The sequence below is a fragment of the Anolis sagrei genome, chromosome 11, assembly GCF_037176765.1.
Source record: "Anolis sagrei isolate rAnoSag1 chromosome 11, rAnoSag1.mat, whole genome shotgun sequence".
NCBI classification, from domain to species: Eukaryota; Metazoa; Chordata; class Lepidosauria; order Squamata; family Dactyloidae; genus Anolis; species Anolis sagrei.
In genome coordinates, this window is record NC_090031.1 from 10,495,788 (window position 1) to 10,518,985 (window position 23,198).

Below are 23,198 nucleotides of genomic sequence, written 5' to 3' on the forward strand. Positions count from 1 at the left end.
GTTCTCCAGACCTTTTATCATTTTAGTCGCTCTCCTCTGGACACATTCCAGCTTGTCAATATCTCTCTTGAATTGTGGTGCCCAGAACTGGACACAATATTCCAGGTGTGGTCTAACCAAAGCAGAATAGAGCATGGGTAGCATGACTTCCCTAGATCTAGACACTATGCTCCTAGACACTATGTTCGTTTGTGGGATTAACATAACTCAAAAACCACTGAACGAACTGGCACCAAATTTGGACAGCATACAACCCAATGTATGTCCTTCACTCAAAAAAAATGGATTTTGTCATTTGGGAGTTGTAGTTGCTAGGATTTATAGTTCGGCTACAATCAAAGAGCATTCTGAACTTTGTCATTTATGTAATTGAACCAAATGTGGCATACAGGACTCCCATGACCAACAGAAAACACTAGAAGGGTTTGGTGGGCATTGACCTTGAGTTTGGGAGTTGTAGTTCACCTACATCCAGAGAGCGCTGTGGACTCAAACAATGATGGATCTGGACCAAAACGTGGCACAAATATTCCATATGCCCAAATATGAACACAGATTGAGTTTGGGGGAAATAGACCTTGACAATTGGGATTTGTAGTTACTGGGATTTATAGTTCACCTACAATTAAAGAGAATTCCAAACTCCACAAACGACTGGATTGGGGCAAATTTCCCACACAGAACCCCTATGACCAACAGAAAATACTTAAGGCCATCCAGTCCAACTCCCTTCACCAGGGCAAGAAAATGTAATCAAAGCCCTCCTAACAAAGAGCCATCCAGCCATAAATATAGATAGATAGATAGATAGATAGATAGATAGATAGATAGATATCATTCACACACAGAGAGATATAGTATCATAGATTTGAAAGGGACAACTAAAGAAGGACTATGATATGTTGCATATTACAGAATAGGCAAACCAGACACTCTCCACATCAATACTGACAAAGAAACAACAAGAATTACTGTTTACCCACGAGCATAAAGAAATTACATATATTAGAAACCAACACTTTCTCATTACTTTATTTTCCAGATCACCAGACTGGGCCACAGCAACGCCTGGCAGGGGACGGCTAGTAATAATAATAATAATAATAATAATAATAATAATAATAAATAAATAAAACTTTATTTGTACTCCGCTACCATCTCCCCAAGAGACTCGGTGCGGCCTACATGAGGCCAAGCCCACAGCACATCAATAAACAAAAGCAGTAACAAATAATCAATACAAAACAATTAAAGTAAAAACTCAAAAACAAAAATACACAACAAGCAATAAACAATAACAATAACAATGACATACAGTATTTAAAAACCTATGGCCGGGCCAAATGTAATAATTAAAATTAAAATTTTAAATGCTGGGCATAAACAAGGTAGGGTAAACTAGGATAGGGTTTTCAAAGAAAGATAAGGGTGCACAGACAATCCTAAGTCAATATTAAAGTGCATTCTGATGTCCTCAGGGAGTGAATTCCAGAGTCGAGGGGCCACCACCGAGAAGGCCCTCTCTCTCGTCCCCACCAATTGCACCTGCGAAGGAGGTGGGAGCGTGAGCAGGGCCTCTCCAGATGATCGAAGAGATTGTGTGGGTTTATACACAGAAATGTGGTCACGCAAGTAGGCGGGTCCCAAACCGTTCAGGGCTTTGTAGGTAAGAACCTGCACCATGAATTGGGACCGGAAAATGAACGGTAAACCAGTGGAGCTCCTTAAACATGAGGGTTGACCGCTCCCTGTAAGAAGCACCAGTTAGTAACCTGGCAGTCGCCCGTTGTCCCAATTGAAATTTCCGGGCCATTTTCAAGGGCAGCCCCACGTTGAGTGTGTTACAGTAATCCAGTCTGGAGGTGACTAAGGCATGGACCACCCTGGCCAGATCCGACTTCACGTGGTACGGTCGCAGCTGGCGCACGAGTCTGGATCTTCTTTGGAAATGCGGGTAGGCACCTTGGACAACTCCTTTAAAGTTCACACCCAAAACTTTCCTTTCCCACTGTGAGATGTTGGAAGACAACTTCAGAAACTAAAATTACATTTGAACCCAAAATATCTCTCTGTTTCTCTTTTTCTTTATGAAAAAAGACAGGGAGGCAATCTATTCTAAAGGCTTTGTTGTTGTTTATTCGTTCCGTCGCTTCTGACTCTTTGTGACCTCATGGACCAGCCCACGCCAGAGCTCCTTGTCGGCAGTCACCACCCCCAGCTCCTTCAAGGTCAAGCCAGTCACTTCAAGGATGCCATCCATCCATCTTGCCCTTGGTCGGCCCCTCTTCCTTTTTCCTTCCAATTTTCCCAGCATCATTGTCTTCCCTAAGTTTTCCTGTCTTCTCATTATGTGGTCAAAGTACTTCATCTTGGCCTCTAAAGGCTAAAAGTGGAAAACAAGTCATAGCTCACAAAATTCTCATACATATTCCATAGATGAAGGAGGGAGGGAGAAGATAGTCAACTGAGGAGCTGTTGTGAAGGAAAGTAGAACACCACAAGGGGAAGAAATGACAAGTTCTGGAATTCTGAGAAATTGGGCTCTGCATTTCGGTCGCAGGAGATAAGGATCTGCCTGATTTGATGCATTTTCGGTGATGCCGCTTTGCGACTACGATTTCCACTGTGTCATTTCCACTTGTTTATTTTGTGCTCATCATACATGTGCGTGTGCAGACAGGAAAGCTTGGAGAAGACAATGATGCTGGGGGAAATGGAAGGAAAAAGAAAGAGGGGGCGACCAAGGGCAAGATGGATGGATGGTATCTTGGAAGAGACTGACTTGACCTTGAAGGAGCTGGGGGTGGTGACGGCTGACAGGGAGCTCTGGCCTGGGCTGGTCCAGGAGGTTACAAAGAGTTGGAAGTGACTGAACGAATAAATAACAACATGCATCCGCATAAGTATATGTGCCAAGAAACACATGTACAGTGTGTATATATATATATGCATAAACATGTTTATTGACAAGCTGGAATGTGTCCAGCGGAGGGCGACAAAAATGATCAAGGGTCTGGAGAACAAGCCTTATGAGGAGCGGCTTAAAGAGCTGGGCATGTTTAACCTGAAGAAGGGAAGGCTGAGAGGAGACATGATAGACAAAAATAAATATGTGAGAGGAAGTCATAGGGAGGAGGGAGTGAACTTGTAGGACGCAGTGGAACAATGACTTCAAACTACAAGAAAAGAGATTCTATCTGAACATTAGGAAGAACTTCCTGACTGTGAGGGTCAGGAAGTTCCATTGGTGTGGAATTTGCATGACCCAGCCCACTGCCTCTCCCTTAACCCTTTCATTTCCTTTTCTATAGCACATAGCAAACAAAGCAGAATTGAGAACAAGCCCCATGAGGAGCGGCTTAAGGAGCTGGGCATGTTTAGGGTTAGAGAAGAAGAGAAGGAAGAAGAGAAGGCTGAGAGGAGATATGATAACCATGTATAAATATGTGAGAGGACGCGGAACAATGGCTTCAAACTTCAAGAAAGGATATTCCATCTGAACATTAGGAAGAACTTCCTGACTGTGAGAGCTGTTCAGCAGTGGAACTCTCTGCCCCGGAGTGTGGTGGAGGCTCCTTTTTTGGAAGCTTTTAAACAGAGGCTGGATGGCCATCTATCGGGAGTGCTTTGAATGCAAATTTCCTGCTTCTTAGCAGGGGGTTGGACTTAATGGCCCATGAGGCCTCTTCCAACTCTATGAATCTATGATTCTACATTAGTAATGTTGCAGGGACCATCCCTATAGGCATGCCATTATATTTGGAGAAAATGTACAAATCTTTCACAAAAAAAGATACCAGTACCATGTTCTGTGAACCTAGAATGGAGGAAAACTCACATCTAATTCTAGTATTAGTCACTTAAATGAGAGCATGTGGTTTTCTCCTTCTTTCTCAATCACTGTGTTTACGCTTTCCAGCAGTTCACTGCTTTTGCAATTCAGTTTGACCAAGAGCCCTATTCCTCTCACAAATATAGCACAAGGATTCCACTTTATCTGTGACTAGCTGTACCCGCCACGTGCTGCTGTGGCCAACGTTTCCTCCCTTTTTCTCTTCTTTCTTTCCATCCTTCCTTCCCTCGCTCTTTCCTTCCTTCCCTTTTTTTCTTTCTTTCTCTCCTTCCTTTCTTTGTCTCATTCCTTCCTTCCTCTCCCCTTTCTTTCCCTTTTTTCCTCTCCTTTCTTCCTTCTCTACCTCTTTCCTTCTGTCTATCCTTCCTTCCTTCTCTCTCTCCTTCTCTCCCTCTTTCTTTCCTTCTTTCCCTCCTCCCTTTGCTCCCTCTTTCCTTCCTTCCCTTATTTTCTTTCCTTCTCTCCTTCCTTCCAACTCTACCTCTTTCCTTTCTTCCTCCTTTTCTTTTCCTTTTCCTTTCTTCTTTCTCTACCTCTTTCCTTCTTTCTTTCTTTCTTTCTTTCTTTTTTCTTTCTCCCCTTCCTTCCCTCCCTTTTCCTTCCCTTTTTTCTGTATTGTCATTTAGCTTTTTTTTGGAGGGGGGGGGGGTTAAATCCTTTCAACTGTTTTGGGGGGGGGGATTTTATGAGTGGGAGATTTTATGAGTGGTCATTCGGTGGTCTGTTAGGGGTGTAGTGTCCAAATTTGGTGGCAATTCGTCGAGTGGTTTTTGAGTTATGTTAATCCCACAAACGAACATTACATTTTTATGTATATAGATGGCCACATCCTATGGAATTCCAGTTTTTTTAACGTTGTGAGAAACTAGAATTCTTTGGATTAGAATCCTAAAGAGCAAACCAGGAGCCCCCAGTGGTGCAATGGGTTAAAGCCCTGAGCTTCTAAACTTGCTGACTGAAAGATCGCAGCTTCGAGTCTGGGGAGTGGCGTGAGCTTCCGCTGTCAGCCCCAGCTTCTGTCAACCTAGCAGTTCGAAAACATGCAAATATGAGTAGATCAGTAGGTACCGCTCCGGCTGGAAGGTAATGGTGCTCCATGCAGTCATGCTGGCCACATGACCTTGGAGGTGTCTACGGACAACGCTGGCTTTTCGGCTTAGAAATGGAGATGAGTGCCACAGGCCAGAGTCGGACACAACTGGAGTTAATGTCAGGGGAAAACCTTTACCTTTACCGTAAACAGCAAACCTGCTTCTCTGATCCTGGAACTCAACAAAGAAGCTCCTGTTTTGTAGCAGATTTTCTACGAAGCGAGTGAGGTGCTAATCCTTTGTGATATTTTCCTTTTTTTTTTTTCAGGAGGAGGCAATGATTGACAGTATCATAAGCTGCTGACAGGTCTATGAAGACAGCTCCTGCAATCTGCTGCCTTTCAAAGCCATCTTCTATGTGCTGAGTCAGGTTCAGCACTTGTGATGTGAAGCTTTTGCCTTTCCTGAAACCAGCTTGCTGTGGGATCAGACATGGATCTATTTTTTCCCATAATTCTGTGCAGGATAGGTTTCTCCGGAGCTTTATGAAGATGGCACAACAAGGAGATTGGTCTATAGCAGATGGTGAAAACAGAAGAATGGCCTGTCTCAGGGGAGTGTGCTTGCTCCATCAATGTTTAACATTTACACAAATGATCAGACACTGCTAGAAGGGTCAGAGTTTCATCTATGCTGTTGATCATGCCATCACCACTCAAGAAGAGAGCTTTGAAATGGTTGAACAGAAGCTCTCTGAAGCTTTAGGTGCTCTTACTGCCTATTACAGGGGAAACCAACTGATTCCCAATCCATCTAAAACGCAGATGTGTCCTTTCCATCTTAGGAACAGACAAGCATCTCGAGCTCTGAGGATTACCTGGGAAGGAATCCCACTGGAGCATTGCAGCACTCCCAAATACCTGGGAGTTACCTTGGACCGGTAAGCCAATAAATGCTACATCAAGCCATTTTAGTTTGTTGCTGTTATATGTTTGAGAATGGGTCTCGCCAAATGGATTTCCATGGCTGAGTGGGGATTCAAACCTTGCTCTCCAGTCATAGTTCAGTGTTGAAACCACTAATCCATAGTGGCTCTTAGCTATACATCAGTGTTTCTCAAGCTTCCTAATTCCGCGACCCCTTAATACAGATCCTCCTGTTGTGGTGACCCCCAACCATAACGTTATTTTCGTTGCTACTTCATCACTGTCATTTTGCTACTGTTATGAATCATAATGTAAATATCTGATATGCAGGATGTATGCAGGGCCTTCTCGGTGATTGTTCCCCGGCTATGGAACTCCCTTCCTGGTGAGATCAGGTCGGCTCCCTCTCTCCTGTCCTTTAGAAGGATGGTAAAAACCTGGCTGTGGGACCAAGCTTTTGGGACAGGGCAATAAAGCAGCAATAGGAAAGATGACCAGGTCAATTAGATTTGACTCGAATGACTAGGATGGTTTTAAATGGTGTATTTTATTATTTTGATATGTTTATGTATGTGTATGTGAATTTGTGTCCCGGCATTGAATGTTTGCCGTGTATATGCTGTGCTCCGCCCTGAGTCCCCTTCGGGGTGAGAAAGGCGGAATATAAGTGTTTTAAATTAAATTAAATTAAATTATTTTCATTCACTGGATCAAATTTGGCACAAATACCCGATACGCCCAAATTTGAAGTGGGGGGGGGGGGGAGGGGGTTGGGGTGGATTGATTTTGTCATTTGGGAGTTGTTGTTGCTGAGATTTATAGTTCACACAGTTCCTCATGTTGTGGTGACCCCCAACCATAACATTATTTTTGTTGCTACTTCACGACTGTAATTTTGCTATTGTTATGAATCGTCATGTAAATATCTGATATGCAGGATGTATTTTCATTCACTGGACCAAATTTGGCACAAATATCCGATATGCCTAAATTTGAACACTGGTGGGGTAGGGGTGAATTGATTTTGTCATTTGGGAGTTTTCGTTGCTGGGATTTATAGTTCACCTTCAATCAGAAAGCATTCTGAACCCCACCAACGATGGAATTGAACCAGACTTGGCACACAGAACTCCCACGATCAACAGAAAACACTGGAAGGTTTTGGTGGGCATTGACCTTGAGGTTGGGAGTTGTAGTTCACCTACATCCAGAAAGCATTATGGGCTCAAACAATGATGGATCTGGACCAAACTTGGCACAAATACTTGATATGCCCAAATGTGAACACTGGTGAAGTTTGGAGAAAATAGACCTTTTCATTTGGGAGTTGTAGTTGCTGGGATTTATAGTTCACTTTCAATCAGACAGCATTCTGAACCCCACCAACAATGGAATAGAACCAGTCTTGGCACACAGAACTCCCATGACCAACAGAAAATACTGGAAGGTTTTGGTGGGCATTGACCTTGAGTTTGGGAATTGTAGTTCACCTACATCCAGAGAGCACCATGGACTCAAACCATGATGGATCTAGACCAAACTTGGCATGAATATTCAATATGTCCAAATGTGAACACTGGTGGAGTTTGGGGAAAATAGTCCTTGTCATTTGGGAGTTGTAGTTAGTGGGGTTTATAGTTCACCTACAATCAAAGAGCATTCTGAACCCTATCGACGATAGAATTGGGCCAGACGTTCCACACAGAAACTCCATGACTAATAGAAAATACTGTGTTTTCTGATGGTCTTTGGTGACCTCTCCTACACCCCCTGTGAACCCCACAGGGTTGGGAAATGCTGCTATACATGATAGATATATTATCTTTAAGGACAGATTTCCAGGTCTCCATTCCTGACTACTTCTTCAGAACAGAGCATTCAAAGACAATGAGATCCAAATAACGTAAACATTCTTGAATTGTTCCAGCTGCCCACCAGTCCGTCTGCCCGACTGTGTTGTCTCTTACTGTAAAAGCACAGGAAACCTTGCTTTCTTCTTTTGTTAAAGATTTCCGAGGAAAGAACCATCACGAAACAATGAGACATGTATGGGTGTCCTCAACTCGTCTGATTTGTCCCTTCCAAAAAGCGGAGCAAAGTAGGTGTTTGATGTGGTTCTTGCAGCAGAGGCATGCTCTCTGCTCAGGCTAATTTTAGTCGCATTCTCTCTGTTCAGACCCATCCCGAAAATTTCACAGCCTTGTTCTGCTTTCAAGCTTTTTTTCTGGCTTGAAATCAATTGGGATGATCCTCCTGAAGTTTGGGAAGGAGGGAGGATTGTTACAGGCACACAATCTCATGAAACATGTGCAGATTGACTGGGTGGAAGGTTCAAAAAGACCCAACGAAGGGAGATGTTTTGTTCAACTTCAGTGAATGGATATGCTATAGTTTTCCCCAGTCGTGTCCAACTCTGGGGGTTGGTGCTCATCTCCATTTCTAAGCTGAAGAGCCGGCGTTATCCATAGACCCCTCCAAGGTCATGTGGCCAGCATGACTGCATGGAGCACCCTTACCTTCCTTACCTATTGATCTACTCACATTTGCATGTTTTCGAACTGCTAGGTTGGCAGAAGCTGGGGGTGACAGTAGAAGCTCACCCCGCTCCCCAAATTTGAACCTGCAACCTTTCGGTCAACAAGTTTAGCAACTCAGTGGTTTCACCCATTGTGCCACCGGGGCTCCCGTATGCTATAGTATGAGGGATTTATTGATTTATCATGCCAGAAGCGAATTGAGAATGCAGTTGCAATGTACAGAAAAACCACAAAGAAAGTTAAAAACTTGGCATTATACCAGGGGCGGCTCACCCATTATGCAAAGTAAGCATTTGCAGTATAGTTGATTTTGCCCAGGGGTGCTCATGAGGCGCTCTTGGGGGAAAATAGACCTTGACATATGCGAGTTGTAGTTACTGGGATGTATAGTTCACCTACAATCAAAGAGCATTCTGAACTCCACCAATGATGGAATTGAACCAAATATGGCACACAGAACTTCCACGATGAACAGAAAATATATATCAGTGATTGGTTGGGGGGGGGGGTGCCAAAATACTCTTTGCTTACCGTTGAAAATTACCTAGGGCTGCCTTTGCATGATACTAAATGTCCTTTGACCAGAGGCTGGCCACTTCGAGTGTCTTTGGTGTCGCTGTAAGAAGGTCCTCCATTGTGCATGTGGCATGGATCAGACTGCACCACAATAAGTGGTCTGCGGTTTGCTCTTCTCCACACTCACATGTCATGTACTCCACTTTGTAGCTCCATTTCTTAAAGTTGGCTCTGCATCTGTTCAGTGCCTTCCAAGTGACCCAATCTTCTATGTGCCCAGGGTGGTTTCTCATCACTGATTAGGTTTCCGGGTTTTAGCCTGCCACTTTTGGACTCTCACTTGCTGAGGTGCATTTTAGATGGATTAGGGATCAGCTAGTTTTCCCTGTAATAGCCATTAAGGGCACCTAAAGCTTCAGAGAGCTTCTGCTCAACCATTTCTGAGCTCCCTGCTTGAACGATTATGACATGATTGTCGGCATAGATAAAACTCTTTGTTCACTCTCAGTGGCTGATCATTTGTGTAAATGTTCTCCTGCAGTGAGGGCATTGGTTTCTAGACGGAAGGAGGTCCCAGTCTGGGTTGGCTTGACGCACCTTCCTCTTGGCAGGTTTCTCTTTCACCCTCCATTCATGCCTCTTCAAATTCTACAGCACTGCTGGTCACAGCTGACTTCCAGCTAGACCGCTCAAGGACCAGGGCTTCCCAATTCGCTGTGTTTATGCCAGAGTGTAAATGTTAAATACTGATGGAATAAGCATGCTCCCCCGAGGCAGGCTGCATTTCCCCCCCCCCCCCGCCACCTGCTTCTCTGACCCTGGAACTCAATGAAAAAGCTCCTCAACCATTTTTTTCAGGAGGAGGTGATGATTTATTATTTATTTATTTACAACATTTATATGCCGCCCTTCTCACCCTGAAGGGGACTCAGAGCAGCTTACAAGATATACTGTATATACATACTACACACACACACACACACACACACACAAGCCGTCCCCTGCCACACGTTGCTGTGGCCCAGTCTGTGCATATGTGTTTTGTGTGTGTATATATATGTGTATAAATTTGTGTATATGTGTATATGTGTTAGCGCATATATATGTGGTTTTGCGCATGCATTGTAATGTATTTTTTTGGTTTTTGGCTTTTAAAGTCTCTTCTGCAGTGTTTTTCAGTGTTTTTATGAGTGTTGATCACTTGTTGGCCTGATAGGTGTATTGTGTCCAAATTTGGTGTCACTTTGTCCAATGGTTTTTGAGTTCTGTTAATCCCACAAACAAACATTATAGTCTTTGCAATTATTATTATTATTATTATTATTATTATTATTATTATTATTATTAGCATAGTTTTACAGTGTCATAATGTAGCGGGAGGGTCCCCAATTTCCAAGAATCCAGGAGATCAGCGAAGAAGGAAGAGACAGAGACAGCTTTTGCAAGTTCACAGAATTTTAATCTTACCCGGGTAAGGGTGCTCCAGCTTCCCAAAATGGCTGATGTGGCACAGAGCACTACCCCAAAAGCACCCAGTATTTATAGGCAGAATTACCTAGTTTGCACATGCGCATAGCTCTCTTGACATTTACACAATCTTAATCATTATCAGTTTGTCCTCGAGAAACCGCGGCCAAGAACGTTTGTTGGCAAGATACAATAATTTCCACTGCTCCCCTTTTCATCAGTTGACCAGCCACGTTCCCAGATGAATTACGTAAAAGTGAATCTTAACTTCATATATCTCTTCACACATGTCTTCATATATATCTTCATATAAGTATCTTTAACTTATTCAAAGCAAGCATTTTCCTTATTAATTCTTCTGTAATTACTTTCACAATATTTTCCTATATTCTTATTAGAATATCATAGGACTGAATTACCTGCTATTTACATCAGATGGAGGATAGATGGCGCTGTTGTACCATATCTTCAGATGTCCTAGTTTTTGGATCAATAATTATCGATTTACTTTTAGAGCCAATCCTCTGACCTTCCGCATTTAGCACACAGGCGTCCTTCTATTTGTTTACTTAAGATATGGCTTTTCCTGCCTTCCCAGTCTTGTTCCATCTGTTAGTTTCCCTTCCACCAGAATTCTCTGCTTCCCAGCCTCAAGAACGGACAGGTAAGCCTTACTGCTCATTAATTTCATTTTCTAATTATTTTTTCTTCCTAATGACTGCCACAATAAGCTACTGACAGGGCCATGAAGACAGTTCCTGTAATCTGCTGTCTTTCAAAACCATCTTCTATGTGTAGAGACAGGTTCAGCACTTGTGATTTGCAGTTTTTCCCTTTCCTGAAACCAGTTTGCTGTGGGAACATATATGGGCCTATTTTCTCACATAATTCTGAGCTGGATAAGTCTCCCCAGAGCTTTATAAACATGGCACAACAAGGAGATTGGTCTATAGTTTTTTTATCATTACAATCTTTGCCTGTATGAGGGATAGTATTACTTCCATGTATTTTAATAGTAAATCTCAAGCAACCAGAAAGTAAATTTATCTGATATCAAGTAGTTCCCATGGTGCGAACTGACTGAGAGCCTATCATAGCACTATACTGCTCTCTCACCCAGTGTTTTTAAACTTTTAATCCTTGCAATCGGTCCTGCCCACTATGATTAATTGTGATTTTATATTGTCTGATGTGCTTATTTATAATGTTTCTCGTATTCAGAATGCTCTTTGATTGTAGGTGAACTATAAATCCCAGTAAATACAACTCCTAAATGTCAAGGTCTATTTTCCCCAAACTCCATCTGTGTTCATATTTGGGCATATGGAATATTCGTGCTAAGTTTGGTCTAGATCCATCATTGTTTCAGTCCACAGTGCTCTCTGGATGTAGGTGAACTACAACTCCCAAACTCAATGTCAATGTCCACCAAACCCTTCTAGTGTTTTCTGTTGTTCATGGGAGTTCTGTGTCCCAAGATTGGTTCAATTCCATCATTGGTGGAGTTCAGAATGCTCTTTGATTGTAGGTGAACTATAAATCCCGGTAAATACAACTCCCAAATGTCAAGGTCTATTTTACCCAAACTCCACCAGTGTTCACATTTGGGCATATGGAATATTTATGCCAAGTTTGGTCCAGATCCATCATTGTTTGAGTCCACAGTGCTCTCTGGATGTAGGTGAACTACAACTCCCAGACTCAAGGTCAATGCCAACCAAACCCTTCTAGTGTTTTCTGTTGGTCATGGGAGTTCGGTGTCGCAAGATTGGTTCAATTCCATCATTGGTGGAGTTCAGAATGCTTTTTGATTGTAGGTGAACTATAAATCCCATCAACTACAACTCCCAAATGACAAAATGAATTTTTGAGTGATGGTCACTCCTTGGATGAGTCCAAATTTGGTGTCAATTCGTCCAGTGGTTTTTGAGTCATGTTAATCCCACAAACGAACATTACATTTTGATTTATATATATTATTATTATATCAGAATTCAGCAAAAGATAGGATGCCTCTTAGGGATTGCTACATGATGTTGGGTGGCAATTCCCATCAGCCTCGCCACTCTTATCTAATGCTGGGAGACAGTGGGAGTTATAGTTCAACAAAATTTGGTTTAAGCCTTGAATCCAGCTAATTCTGGGGATTGTTGTGGTGATAACCAAAATGCTTTATGAGAGATGCTGCTAAGTATGAAGAGCTTTTTTTTTTTTTTTTGGCTCACCAAGATGGAGCTTGTCTGCCCTCTGCTGTTAGAAAGAGAGATGTATTTTTGGAAGAAATGTATACACATAATTAAAGTCAATATATGTATGTGTGTGGCTGAGGTTTCAACTTAGACAGACACGCTCCTGCGTCCACAAAAAACTATAACTCCCATCACTCCGGAGACACCAAAGGCTCTCCCTCCAGTGACATTGCAGGTTATAGCGAGTGCCATGAACATGTCCAAAAGCCCTGCCAGTGTCCTCCACAAACACCACCAAGTGAAGGCTTTCATACGGGGACAATTCCATTCTAGAATGTATGTGTTTCTTCCACCACAGGCATCCCAGTGTTTCTGACTCTCTCCATTGGTGCAGAATTTGCATGACCCCGCCCACTGCCTCTCCCTTAACCCTTTCCTTTTCATTTCTATAGCACACAGCAAAATTGATCAGCAACTGAACATACTAGAGAGGTCTGGGGAGAATTCACCATGATTTATAGGAATTGTAGGTCCTGGGATGTATAGTTCACCTGCAATCTAAGAGCACGCTGAACTCCACCAACGATGGACCTGGAACTAACTTGGCACACAGAACCTCAATGACAAATAATAATAATAATAATATTGGAGGTCTTTGGAGGGATTTATAGGAGTTGTAGTTCACCTTCATCCAAAGCGCACTACGAACCCAAACAATGATGGATCTGGACCAAACTTGGTATGCATACCCGATATCCCCAAATATGAGTACTATTGAGTTTTGAGGGGAATTGGCCTGTACATTCAATTTGGTGGAGTTCAGAGTGCTCATTGATTGCAGATAAACTATAATTAATGTTACACCATCAGAGGCGGCACTAGGTAATTTTCAACAGTAAGCAAACAGCATTTTGCCCCCCCCCCCCAACCAATCACTGATAAATATTTTCTGTGTGTCGTGGGAGTTCTGTGTGCCATATTTGGTTCAATTCCATCATTGGTGGAGTTCAGAATGCTCTTTGATTGTAGGTGAAGTATACATCCCAGTAACTACACTTGCCACCCTTGCTCCCTTGCCTGGCCCGCTTTGGGTCCGGAGGCGTGCCTGAAGACCCCGGCGTGTGCACCAAAAGTCACCTCTTCTCCTGACTTTCTCCTCAGCCATTGGGACCGAGAGAGAGAGAGAGAGAGAGAGAGAGGTGGAGATGCCCACCTTTCCTGAAGGTAGGCGCAAAAACAAAGGAGGGAGCGGAGGTGGGAGATACCTCCAGCTGGAGGGGCTCTCTCTCTCTCTCTCTCTCTTGGTCCCAATGGCTGAAGAGAAAGTCAGGAGAAGAGGTGATTTTTGGTGCGCACACTGGGGTCTTCAGACATGCCTCCGGACCCAAAGCGGGCCAGGCGCGGCGGCTCCGCCCCTTGGCCCACTCGTGGATTGGGGAGAGGAGAGGAGGTGGGTGGAGCGCCGGGGGATCGGGAAAGGGAGCCGGTCATGGGGAAGGGATCGAACACAGAGAACGATTGAGCGCCAGCTCTGGTTGCGCACCCGGTGGCCGGGTGGAGCAGGAATGAGAGGGGCGAGGTGAGGCTCAAGGGCCCGGCCCCTTTGGAAAGAGGATCGCCCGGCAGCGAGGCAAGAAAGCCGAGGCTCCCCCCCCCCGACTTCTAGGGCTGTTGTGAGCTGAGGGGGCGTCCTCAAGTGGCGGTCGAGGGGCATTTACAGAGGCGCCTCTGCGCCCCTGGCAAAAAAAAAGTATTCTGCAACCGCTTACTTCGCATAATGAACGAGCCACCCCTGTACACCATTAAGCTGTATTTCTGGCATATATCTGGACTATGCACAAAAACAATACAACATAGAAAGAAAACTGGAAATCTCTGTAAAAGTAAAATTGTGCTTTTATTCAATTTTTTTCTTTAAAAACATTTACAATCAGACACTGCCCTGTTGTCTTTTGGAAAGCATGGGTTTCTCTTTCCTTCTTTCTTTACAAATAAATGTCAAAATTTAGCTTATTACCATCATCCTTATTATTTTCATTATATTAATAATATTAACTTTAGGCAGAAAAGTTGAAACGGGATTGCTTGTCTTCGTGCCCTCTTTTCTGCATGGCTCCATATATATATGTATATATGGTTGAAAAGGAAGAGAAAAAACATAAAAGGTGACCAGCTCAAGCTTAAGGATGGCTAACAATGCTCATGAAAGTGACATGTTTTGGAATGGAAAAAAAGAATAGAAACAAAGCGGGTTTGCTTGGAGAAGTGCCCGATTATCTCTTTTTTCCTCTTAAAGAGCCCTTGCCCAAAGATTTCTGTTGACCAAAGAGTTGTGGGGGGAGACAGTATAGAAAATTGTCCCCCCAAATCTCCCTCTGGATCGTCATCTTTGGTGCAAAACAAGCCGTTTATGTACAGAAGAAGGGTGCCCCGTTGAGCATGCTATGGTTTGAAGAAGGCTTTCCCACCCACTATCCCCCCTTTTAAAAAAACACGGTCAAAGGAGCCAAGGTTAGGTTGAGCAACACCAATGCTTTGGTAAAGGACCCATCCTCACTGCTAATTTCCCTTCCCCAATTTCCCAGGAAGAAACAAACAAACTTTCTTCCCAGTTCAATTTTGTCTCAATCTCTCTCTCGGATCACGGAGGGTGGTCTATGCTCTTTTCCGCCTCCCTTCCAGGTTCCGGAAACTGTAGGGTCTCAGTTTCATCTCGGCAAATTGGATGGAATATTCATGGCCTTTCCAATGGAACCAGTTGACACCCTGCAAAAGACAAGCAAAGCGGTGAATGAATGAACAGAGATTAGAGAGAGATAATACCCAGAGCGATCCTTTGTTTGGAGGTCAGAAAAGTATGTTTATTTCCAGATGGGACTTTGGCATGGACTCTCATCCAAAAGCAAACCAGAGTGAGGATAAAGGTGTTGACTCTGCCTTTTATACCTCTTCAAATGCAGGCAAAGAAAGAAACATAATCACTAGTCACTTTAGCATCATAGAAATATTAAATTCTATCTTCCAACATGCAAGAGGCATGTCTCTCTATATTTTTTCCAAAAGCAGTTTACAGCTTACATCCATCAAGGGGCCTACTTTCACCTGTCAGGAGGGAGAGAGATAGGCTCCTTACTTTTATCTCTGGCTGCCGGTCCACTTCCGAGCACAATTCAAAGTACTGGTCTTGGCCTATAAAGCCCTATACCAGGCATGTAGCCAATCCAGAGAGAGCCTGAGTTTTCTTACATTTCAGTGCTTCTAATGTGCATACAATATATGTATAAATAAATATCTATATTTCCAATATCTCCCCGTCATTCAAGCAGTGTTTCCTATATTCTAGTGTTTAATCCAAGGTGACACCGAGATATTTAGGATGGAAACATACAGAATAATCACAGGATGTCTCAAACCTACACCTGTTGATAAACTCTACAAGCTAGCTGGCATTGCCACCCTCTTGATGTGAGATGTGAGATTTCCTGGTCTAGCTGCCCAGAGGGATCCCCTTGCTGTTGCTGGGGGGATGCCAAGAGGAGTGGTAGTTCTCCTAAAGCTTTTCCTTGATTTGAGTCTACTGGGAGGAGGCTGGTAACCATGTAGTGGGTGGCTTTCACAGGGTTCAACCTTATTTCTCTCACGTTTAGCAGCAACTTCCTGTCGCACATTGGGGGTGGGGGTGGGGACAATGCCAGCCAGGTGTAGGTTTAAGACATCCTGTGATTATTCTGCATGTTTCCATCCTAAATATCTCGGTGTCACCTTGGAAAGCCATCCACTACATGGCTACCAGCCTCCTTCTAGCAGACTCAAGTCAAGGAAAAGCTTTATGAGAACTACCGCTCCTCTTGGCAATCCCCCAGCAACAGCAAGGGTATCCCTCTGGGCAGCTAGACCAGGAAATCCCAACTGGATGGCCCCCCACGAGAGTTTTCCTCCAGGGGCAAACCAAGAATGGGCAACTTGGAAGTCCCTGAACAGACTCAGAAGCAGAGTGGGCAGGTCAAAAGACAACCTGGCAAAATAGCACTACCTAAAAAAATCCCAAACTTTGTGTGACTGTGGAGCAGAACAAACAACTCCACATCTGTATTCTTGTCCACTGCGTCCTGCCTCATGTACAGAGGAAGCCATTGTTGGAGGCTACAGACAATGCCATTGCTGTTGCCCATTTTTGGTCAAAAGACATTTAGCTGCCTGTGCTCCTTCTATTTTTATCAGTTTTATACTAATTTATGCAATGCTTTTGATACAAAATAAATAATAAGCAAAGACTGGATCTACATTGCCCTACATCAGTTCAAGCCTGAGTCGGGGTGAGCACGCACCGTCAGCCCCAGCTCCCTGCCCACCGAGCAGATCGAAAATAGAAATGTGAGTAGATAAGAAGGTACTGCTTTAAGCGGGGAGGTAATAAAAAGGTGCCCATAAGGACATGAAGGTGATTTGATCGGGAGGACATCTAAGGACAACAAAGGCCCTCGGCATGGAAGATGGAACTACAGCATCCCCCTGTGGTCAGAGTTGAGCACAGCCTCCAGAAGCCGGAAATGGATGACAAAGCTCCTTGGCATGGAAGATGGAGCGGCAGCACTTCGCCATGGCCAGAGTTGAGCACAGCCTCCAGATGCCGGAAATGGGAAAGATGAGAAAAGCCTTTACTCTGTATCATCTGTCCTTGTGAATTGTATAATGGAATTGAATGTCTGCCATATATGTGTTCTGTAATCTGCCCTGAGTCCCCTCGAGGAGATAGAGTGGGATATAAATCAAGCATATTATTATTTATATTATTATATTATATTAAAACCCGATGAAATCCACAGAGTTGCCCTAAATCAGCAGGGAATTTGAAGGCATGCTTTGAGCGAAATATTCAGTAAACCTCTTTCAAGAGTAAATAAATCAACAAGCCTTACCTGACTGTGGCTGTTGTCCCCATATCTCCCCATCAGGTTGACCCGGTGGCAGTTTTTGTACCAGAACGCTCCTTTGTAAGATAACGCACAGTTTGTGATGGCCGAATCGTTGTCTTTGTCAAAGGTCGAAAAGGACCTTCCATTATGATAGGTCATTGAATCACCTATATCATAGGAATGAGAACAAAATGCACATCTTAGATCATTTGTCTTCGAAGTATCTGGGACTATACCACTAGAGCAGCATTTCTCAACCTGGGGGTCGGGACCCCTGGGGGGGTTGTGAGGGGGTGTCATAAGGGGTCAACAAAGACCATCAGAAAACATAGTATTTTCTAGGTTCTTGTGGGTTTTTTCGGGCTATAGGGCCATGTTCTAGAGGCATTTTCTCCTGACGTTTCGCCTGCATCTATGGCAAGCATCCTCAGAGGTAGTGAGGTCTGTTGGCTCAGCCAGGCCTCCAAATGCTAATGAAGGTGGTCAGTTGAAACATTCACACCTAGCTCCAGCAGAGAAGAGCTCTTTGCCCCACCCCAGCCATTCCACAGATATATGAACCCATTGTCCTATTTCCAACAGACCTCACTACCTCTGAGGATGCTTGCCATAGATGCAGGCGAAACGTCAGGAGAAAATGCCTCTAGAACATGGCCCTATAGCCCGAAAAAACCCACAAGAACCTAGTGATTCCAGCCATGAAAGCCTTCGACAATACATAGTATTTTCTATTGGTCATGAGGGTTCTGTGTGGGAAGTTTGGCCCAATTCTATCATTGGTGGGGTTCAGAATACTCTTTGATTGTAGGTGAACTATAAATCCCAGCAACCAACTATAAATCCCAGCAATCAGGTCTATTTTCCCCAAACTCCACCGGTGTTCACATTTGGCCATATTGAGGATTAGTGCCAAGTTGGTCCAGATTAATTATTGTTTGAGTCCACAGTGCTCTTTGGATGTAGGTGAACTACAACTCCAAAACTCAAGGTCAGTGCCCACCAAACTCTTCCAGTATTTTCTGTTGCTCATGAGGGTTCTGTGTACCAAGTCTGGTTCAATTCCATCGTTGGTGAAGTTCAGAATGCTCTTTGATTGTAGGTGAACTGTAAATCCCAGCAACTACAATTCCCAAAGGACAAAATCAATACCCACAACCCTAACAGTATTCAAATTTGTACTACATTTGATCCAGTGAATGAAAATACATCTTGTCTATCAGATATTCACATGACGATCCATAACAGGAGCAAAATTATAGTTATGAAGTAGCAACAAAAATAATGTTATGGTTGGGGGTCACCACAACATGAGGAACTGTATTAAGGGGTTGCGGCATGAGGAAGGTTGACCTAGGACCTCCATCGTTGGACTAATGCCTTCAAGAAGATGGAGATCTGCTGGTATGCATCATCTATGGTTATACTTCTATCCCATTGTTGTCATGTGCCTTCAAGCAAATTCAAGGATGATCCTATCTTCATCCAAGTCATTAGTAAAGATGTTGAACAATACTGGGCCCAGGACTGAACCCTCTTTATGGCACTCCACTAGTCACTTCTTTCCAGGATGAAGCAGAGGAAACATTGGGGAGAAGCACCAATTACAGATCCACCTAAATAGTAGCATTGCCAAGCTCACATTAGACTAGTTTGCTTGCAAGAAGGTCATGGTGGACTCTGTTGAAGGCCTTCCTGAAGTCAAGATATGTTACAACAACAGCATTCCCTGCATCTACCAAGCTTGTAACTCTATCGAAAATCTATATAAATAAAAATGTAATGTTCATTTGTGGGATTAACAGAACTCAAAAACAACTGGACGAATTGACACCAAATTTGGACACAAGACACCTAACAACCCAATGTATGTCCTTTACTCAAAGATATTGTTTTTGTCATTTGGGAGTTGTAGTTGCTGGGATTTATAGTTCACCTACAATCAAAGAGTATGCTGAATTCCACCAACGATGGAACTGAACTAAACTTGGCACACAGTTCTCCCATGACCAACAGAAAATATTGGAAGGGTTTGGTGGACACTGTCCTTTGGGTTTGGAGTTGTAGTTCACTTACATCCAGATATGACTGTGGACTTAAACAATGATGGATCTGGACCAAACTCTACACGAATACTCAATATGCCCAAATGTGAACACTGTTGGAGTTTGGGGAAAATAGAATCTTGACATTTGGGAGTTGTAGTTGCTGGGATTTATAGTTCACCTATGATCAAAGAGCATTCTGAACTCCACCAACGATGGAACTGAACTAAACTTGGCACACAGTTCTCCCATGACCAACAGAAAATATTGGAAGGGTTTGGTGGACACTGTCCTTTGGGTTTGGAGTTGTAGTTCACTTACATCCAGATATGACTGTGGACTTAAACAATGATGGATCTGGACCAAACTCTACACGAATACTCAATATGCCCAAATGTGAACACTGTTGGAGTTTGGGGAAAATAGAATCTTGACATTTGGGAGTTGTAGTTGCTGGGATTTATAGTTCACCTATGATCAAAGAGCATTCTGAACTCCACCAACGATGGAACTGAACTAAACTTGGCACACAGTTCTCCCATGACCAACAGAAAATATTGGAAGGGTTTGGTGGACACTGTCCTTTGGGTTTGGAGTTGTAGTTCACTTACATCCAAATATGACTGTGGACTTAAACAATGATGGATCTGGACCAAACTCTACACGAATACTCAATATGCCCAAATGTGAACACTGGTGGAGTTTAGGGGAAATAGAAGCTTGACATTTGGGAGTTGTAGTTGCTGGGATTTATAGTTCACCTACAGTCAAAGAGCATTCTGAACCCCATCAATGATAGAATTGGGCCAAACCTCCCACACAGAACCCCCATGTGGGCCACGGTAACGCGTGGCAGGGGACGGCTAGTTTTAAATAATTTTAGAGGGATAAATAATATTCCTCCAAAATTATGCAATTTTTAGGACTTTCCTTGTTGTGTGTTTCAGCTTCTAGACCTACCGGCTGTTAGGAATTGTAGGAGTTGAGGTTCAAAACACCTGGAGGGCCAAACCAGGAAACCAGGAAACCTACCTGCTGTGCCACTGTATCCATCAACTTTGAGCCGGTAGCGAGTCCTGGCATCTCCCACAGTGAACTTTTCATAGAGAGCATAGGCAGTCTCTCCATGATCACGCAGATCCACACGCAATTCATACTGGGCTGCGGAAGTGATCTTGTGCAGCTTATCCAGACCTACAAGAATCAAGAGTATGATCAGACCACATAAGGAGGATTTCCCCGTCATCTTTTGGCTTTCCAACTCTGATACATGAGGACTTTGCTTCTGACAAAAGTTTTTCACAGCCTCCAACATGAATAATAGATTCCTGTAATTAGTTAGCTTGGAATCTTTACCCTCCGATATGAAAACCGGACCATATGTGGCCTAGAGACTTGAGTAGGGTTATGAAGACAATAATTACTAATGAGGGCGAGAGAACAAGTAGGAAGAGACAATTCCATCTTGTCTCCTGTACTATGCAAATAATATAATATAATATATTGTATATACATATAATATTGATAATATTATATAAATATAATACTACGAATAATACAATTATTTATTATTTATTTATTTACTGCACTTGTAGACCGCCGTTCTCAGCCCGAGGGCGACTCACGGCGGTGTACAACATGTAAAAACAGGTACAATTTACGACATAAGCAATATCACAACAACATTAAACAACATCACTATCAATAATACAATTACACTAAATCATTCGCGATGTCTCATTGAATCACAATCCAAATCTCGTTAACCATGTTCCGTTCCAATCGTCATTGCCAGTTATTGCAGCACTTACTCAAATGCCTTCTCAAACAACCACGTCTTTAGTCTCTTGCGGAATGACATAAGGGAGGGCGCCAGTCTGATGTCCACAGGGAGGGTGTTCCACAGCCGGGGGGCCACCACCGAGAAGGCCCTATCCCTCGTCCCCGCCAGGCACGCCTGTGAGGCAGGCGGGATCAAGAGAAGGGCCTCCCCAGACGATCTCAAAGTCCTCGTGGGCTCATAGGCTGAGATGCGGTCAGACAGGTATTTTATATTACAGGTAATATTACTATAGTAATAACACTCTGCAAAAGGCTTGATCATCAGAAAGTAACCACAATGGACTGGGCTGTGGTGCAGCTATCTGATAATCAGCTACATTATTATTTACTTTATTTACTTTATTTATATACCGCTTTTCTCAGCCCTCAGGCGGCTCATTAAATCACTACTGACCAAGAGGTCATGAGTTCATGACCTCTTGACCAGGTCGGAGTAAGCTTCTGGCCATTAGTCTAGCTTGCTGTCAACCTATGCAGCCCAAAAGGTATCTGTCAAGTAGGAAATTTAGGTACCGAACAATGACTTCAAACTACAAGAAAGGAGATTCCATTTGAACATTAGGAAGAACTTCCTGACTGTGAGAGCCATTCAGCAGTGGAACTCTCTGCTTCTTTGGAAGCTTTTAAATAGAGGCGGGATGGCCATCTGTTGGGGGTGCTTTGAATGCAATTTTCGTGCTTCTTGGCAGAGGGTTAGACTGGATGGTCCATGAGGCCTTTTCCAACTCTATGATTCTATGAGGGGAGGCGAATTTAACTAATTTACGATGCCATAAAACTTTCCAGCAGCATGCAGAAGAATGAGGAAGTACTCCACTAAAGGACTCAGTGTCACAAATAGATGGTGAAGCGGCAGCTCCCCCTGTGGCCGGAACTGAGCATAACCTCACGAAGCTGGAAAAGGTTGAATGTTAAATTGCCTCTGTGTCTGTCTATATATGTTGTGTGTCTAATTGACATTGAATGTTTACCATGTGTATGTGCATTGTAATCCGCCCTGATAAATACTGTAAATAAATAATAATGGCCACACTCCCTTTCCAACTGTGCGTATATTCTTTCCATCCCTCTCCATCCATCATTCCATTACAGCCACTTACCCAGCCAGAATTCACCCTTGGGGTCACCAAAGCCAGCCTCGTATGTCCTCCAGTTTCTGTAGAAATCCTCTGCTCCATTCTGCCTTCTTAAAAACACCTAGTAGCACAGAAAAGAACAATTGGTATTAAAACGATGCAGCCTACTTGCAGTGTGTAGGTTTTCAATCACACTTTAGACCAGAGTCTTCATCTGATTCAAGGCAGCAGTTCAGTGACAGCACATGCAGCACATTCCTGGACTGAAGAAAATCTTCACAGCCCCTGAGGATGCCTGCCATAGATGCAGGCGAAACATCAGGAGAGAATGCTTCTAGAACATGGCCATACAGCCCGAAAAACCTACAACTACGCAGTGATTCCAGCCATGAAAGCCTTCGACAATACATCAGACCTCAACTTTCCCTTCGAAGTCAAGATGATTAAACTGAGTCTGTTGTGCTTTGGTCATATTAGGAGAATAAATGAATTACTGGAAAAGATGATAATGCTGGTATGGTTACGAGACAGCAGGAAAAATGGAAGACTGCATTACAGATGGACAGACTCAATCATAGAAGCCAAGCTATTTAACTTCAGCAGACTGGAAGCCAAAACCAAGGTTACAACAACATCTGTTATAGAACTTCAGTATGCTGATGACAACATTGTCTGTGCACATTCAGAAGAAGACCTGCAAGCCACTCTAAACACCTTCGCAGAAGCATATGAGAAGCTCGGCCTGTCATTGAAAATCGAGAAAACCAAAGTCGTCTTCCAGCAGTCACCAGCCACCAGCCAAT

General features: G+C 43.4%; 1 protein-coding gene across 5 annotated transcripts in view; it reads right to left on the reverse strand.

Moving 5' to 3' along the window:
• Positions 1 to 14,397: 14,397 nt before the first annotated feature.
• TNC (tenascin C) overlaps positions 14,398 to 23,198 on the reverse strand; it is a 114,262-nt gene continuing 105,461 nt past the window's right edge. For all 5 annotated transcript variants that reach the window (XM_067471881.1, XM_067471882.1, XM_067471883.1 and 2 more), the window contains 4 exons: positions 22,420 to 22,516; positions 20,510 to 20,671; positions 17,439 to 17,602; positions 14,398 to 15,285 (listed from right to left, as the gene is read on the reverse strand). In XM_067471881.1, coding sequence (XP_067327982.1) covers positions 15,175 to 15,285; positions 17,439 to 17,602; positions 20,510 to 20,671; positions 22,420 to 22,516 — 534 coding nt within the window. In that variant the 3' untranslated portion in view covers positions 14,398 to 15,174. The remainder of the gene's footprint in view (positions 15,286 to 17,438; positions 17,603 to 20,509; positions 20,672 to 22,419; positions 22,517 to 23,198) is intronic.